Here is a 4058-nt window from a genome sequence, read left to right on the forward strand (position 1 = left end):
ACTAATGAACTCACCAACCTTTTGGTTGACACTTTAAAGCATGTTTATTCTCAGGTGTTAAAGAAATCTTCCGCTGTGCATTTGCTCATTTTAAAGATATTACTTGGAGTCATTCATGACATATTTCAAAAGACGTTCCATTCAAGTCGTTGAGTTCAGTAGAGATTATTATTAAGTAAATGACAGATTAGGTCATTTATAGTGGATATAATATGAAATGGTATGCATGCCGTCAACTTTCGATGTAATGAAAGTCTGTCTTTTAAAAACGAATGCAATGTTTTTAAAATGTATCATATAGAGGTCAAATACCTCGCAATGTAATTAACTATTGTGAATCGTTTATAATGTATATGAACGGGTCCTTTCAGTAATCATATGTTATTGTATTCGTTCTTATGGATTAGGACGGGTCATTACACATACAATCAAGGTTGTAAAATTCGCGACTCCGGGAGAACTCGGCAGGAGATTTTTGAGGAGTTCTCGACGACTCGCGGAGAATTCGGGGGAGAACTCGGATGTTGACTTTCGTTGACTTTTTAGGCTTTTAGTATATTTTATATATATTTAAGTTTATAATAATATTTATTAACTTATAGAGCTCATATATGTTATTCTCATCTCATTTCTTTATATTTTTAACTCTTTTTTCCTTAACTTGTTTTTTCCTTAACTCAAATTCCGGCAAATAACTTTCAATTTCTGCCATCAAAATTCATTTTGTAACCCCCAAGAATATGAAAAATGGTGAGGAACAAAAAAAATAAATAAATTGAAAATCAGGTTTGATCGGCGTTGACTGGGTTGACCAAGGTTGACCGAGTTTTGACCGATTTGTGGCCGATTTCTCGTTTCCTCCGATCTGCTGATTTCTCCTCGAGTACTCGGCCGACTCGGCCGAGTTTTGCAACACTGCATACAATATGCCTTAGATATAAACACGTGAATTTAATAAATTGTTTATTTGGCTTTATATGCAAGGAATATGTTTAATTTTGTTAGGTTAAGGGAGTATTTTTTATTTCGCTTTAAGTGTAACGATGTTAAATTTTGTTCGATGCTTATTCGGGCAGTGATGGATCTAGGAATTGTAGTCATATGTGTCGCTAGTTAAAAGTTTTTAAAAAAGTTTTATCATCCATTGGCGTCACTAAAAAAAAATTACACTGTCCAATAGTATCAGTAGTTAAAACCCCCCAAAAATTTCTAGTGCATCGCGTATTTCACTGGTAATCCGTGCTACCAGTGCCAACACGTTAGATCCGTCCTTGTATTCGGGTCATCCCGTGACCGTTTCTGACCCTTTCAGCTAGATATTATTGCTCTTGTGAGAAAATCAAAGGACCTCAATTAACGTACTACTAGACTATCTTGAGATAGAGTTGTCTATTCAGAAATCTAATTTCTAATAATAATAACAGCCCAAGAGTGGTTTGGCGTTGATTGTGTGCGAAATTATTTAGACAAGTGTATTCGGTTAAAAAACTTATTATGTTGGTAGCAACATTGAAATCAACCACTATTTCCGTTTATCTATAAAACACAATAAGCTTCAGTGTGCAAGGAAAATGTAACTCTCTGTCACTCTTTAAAGGAAGATCGAATCATGAATAGTTTAACACAATCGATAGTCCCCGTGATTAACATGAGAGGACTAAAGCCCGGAAACGAATCTTGGATGACAGCCTCCCATAAGGTGAGACGAGCGCTTGAAGAATACGATTTCTTTATGGCTATATATGAAGGTGTTTCTGCAAAACTGATGAAGGAAGTTGTTGATGCCATGGAAACGGTATTTGAGCTCCCCAAAGAAACTAAACTCAAGAACACTTGTGATAATCCTGATCATGGTTATATAGGTCTTTCTGATATTCGTCCGAACTATGAAAGTTTGGGATTTAAAGATGCAACAAACTTGGATAATGTTCAACATTTCGAAAACCTCATGTGGCCTTCTGGAAATAATAAATATTTCAGGTAATAATAAATCATAAATCATCAAACTATTCTTGTTTTTGTAGAATAAGATTTGTATAATTTAACTCGGATATAATATTGACCAGTATGTTTTATGTGTTTTTTGTGCATTTTCTTTCAGTAAAACTATGCATTCCTATGTAAGTCAAATTTCAAAACTAGAAAAAATGGTGAGGAACATGGTTTTTGAAAGCTATGGAGTTGAGAAATACAGTGAATCCTACAATCAGTCCATGTGTTACAACTTGAAATTCTCCAAATATAGTAAGAGGGATGTTAGTGTGCACAACAGTTTGGCCGTTAGGGCTCATACTGACAAAACCTTTATATCCATACTCGGCCAAAATCATATGAATGGATTGCAGGTTCAAATGAAGGATGGTGAATGGGTTACTATTGACTATCTTCCATCCTCCTTTGTCGTCAATGTAGGCGACGCGTTCATGGTAAGTTTTCTTCGAAAAGTTTGCTTTAAGAAATACATTATCATTATCATTATCCCTCTTACTAAAACCCAAAGTTCAAGTGAACAGCTCTCCCTCCGATGGCTGACGTCATGCTGATGTCAGCAACTTTGTCCTTTTACTTTTCTTTTTTTTAAAAATTACTCCACTGCAATGCGCGGACTTCCTAACCCGTTAGAATCTATATATAGTTATTGAAGGGCTTGTATATTGTTAACCTTTCTTTAAACTAATGTTCTAACTTCTATGTTTGTGAATTGTATCAGACATGGAGTAACGGTAGATTAAAATCTCCTCTTCATAGAGTGATTGCTACTAAAGAAGACCGCTACTCTGTACTTGTATTCGTGTTCAAAAGAGGGATTATTGAAATACCAAAAGAACTAAATGATGATGAACACCCACAACAATTCAAGCCATTTGATCATTTAGCATTTTCCGACAATCGCAGTAAAGATCCAAATTGCTTAGACGAACGTGCGATAAAGATGTATTGTGGTATTTAATTAGTAGACTCCTAGGACAAATGATATGTACTTACGTTGTTTAAATAAGGTTAAGTCCATGATTTGGTCCTAACAATATATAGGTGACCTATAAATAAATAATTTTTTCGAGTTCAAATCTTACTAAGGACATAGAGATATTGTATAAAGTTCGATTGAGTTGTAATGTTATTGCTTTATGGACATTGAAAAAACTGTATGTGTTGTGTATGTTTGACTATTTTGATTCAAATATAACATATTTAGTGCAAATGCACATTCTTTGTTTTGACTCAAGTATGCTTTCAACTCATCTTGATGCAAAAGATGTTGATATGTTGTTGATGACGACGAACAAGAAGAAAATGCCTATGACAACCTTTGAACAGATTCAAAAGTTGGCATAGAAGTGAACGAAGATTCAGTTGATTGGTGGCAGATCTTAAACGGGATTACTAGGAGGGCCAATATCGTCTCAAAGACTTGGTGCACCCCAAATTTGATAATTTAGATAAATCACGATTTCATAAATATCCATTAAAGTTCAATCAGTTACACAATAATACACTATTTAAAATGATTTTGATTGGAAGTTAGTAGAGAAGATCATAAAGCGGAGATATAAGCGCACGTTTAAATTCGGATTGATTAGGTAAGTACGAAGTATAATCTTCTCTAAATTAACAAAGTACCTATAAATATAATTTTGGGAAAATGCCCACAATTTCAAAATTGTTTAACAATATGCCCTTAAAAATCGTAATCGCAAAAATGCCCCTTGACCACGCACCATGCATGATCCGCGCAAGCCCATGCGTGGTGTGTGTCTACGAGATATTCAACGAGACATCTATTATTCCTCCTCGCACCATGCACGGCGCAATTACGAGTATTTAAGGGCATTTTGTTAAACACTTTCTGAAATTGGAACATTTTGACCAATTTTCCTATAATTTATTTATATATATACTAATAGACAAAACACTCTTTCACTATTTATCAATAGTAACTGGGGGTATTTTCATCATTTTACCATTTTTTTCCCCAACGATAAAATAAGCGACTTTCGTAAAAGAACCAACCCTTCAATGTTATCAAAAGATGTCAAAAAAAAAAAAATTTACAAAAA

At 34.3% G+C, this 4058-nt stretch overlaps 1 protein-coding gene across 1 annotated transcript; it reads left to right on the forward strand.

Moving 5' to 3' along the window:
- The first annotated feature begins 1648 nt into the window (after positions 1-1648).
- On the forward strand, positions 1649-3336 carry LOC139869085 (probable 2-oxoglutarate-dependent dioxygenase AOP1). Its single transcript, XM_071857413.1, has 4 exons — positions 1649-1980; positions 2102-2426; positions 2711-2942; positions 3197-3336. The coding sequence occupies exons 1-4, from the start codon at positions 1649-1651 to the stop codon at positions 3334-3336; spliced, it is 1029 nt and encodes a 342-aa protein (XP_071713514.1).
- Positions 3337-4058: the final 722 nt, after the last annotated feature.

Source organism: Rutidosis leptorrhynchoides, chromosome 9 (assembly GCF_046630445.1).
Source record: "Rutidosis leptorrhynchoides isolate AG116_Rl617_1_P2 chromosome 9, CSIRO_AGI_Rlap_v1, whole genome shotgun sequence".
NCBI classification, from domain to species: Eukaryota; Viridiplantae; Streptophyta; class Magnoliopsida; order Asterales; family Asteraceae; genus Rutidosis; species Rutidosis leptorrhynchoides.

Excerpts from the sequence above, each read along its gene's own strand:
- LOC139869085 (XM_071857413.1), top strand. The coding sequence starts at position 1,649 with ATGAGAGGACTAAAGCCCGGAAACGAATCTTGGATGACAGCCTCCCAT. Across the intron at positions 2,427-2,710 it reads ATGTAGGCGACGCGTTCATG|ACATGGAGTAACGGTAGATT; the intron begins GTAAGTTTTCTT and ends GAATTGTATCAG. Across the intron at positions 2,943-3,196 it reads TGCGATAAAGATGTATTGTG|TGCAAATGCACATTCTTTGT; the intron begins GTATTTAATTAG and ends TAACATATTTAG.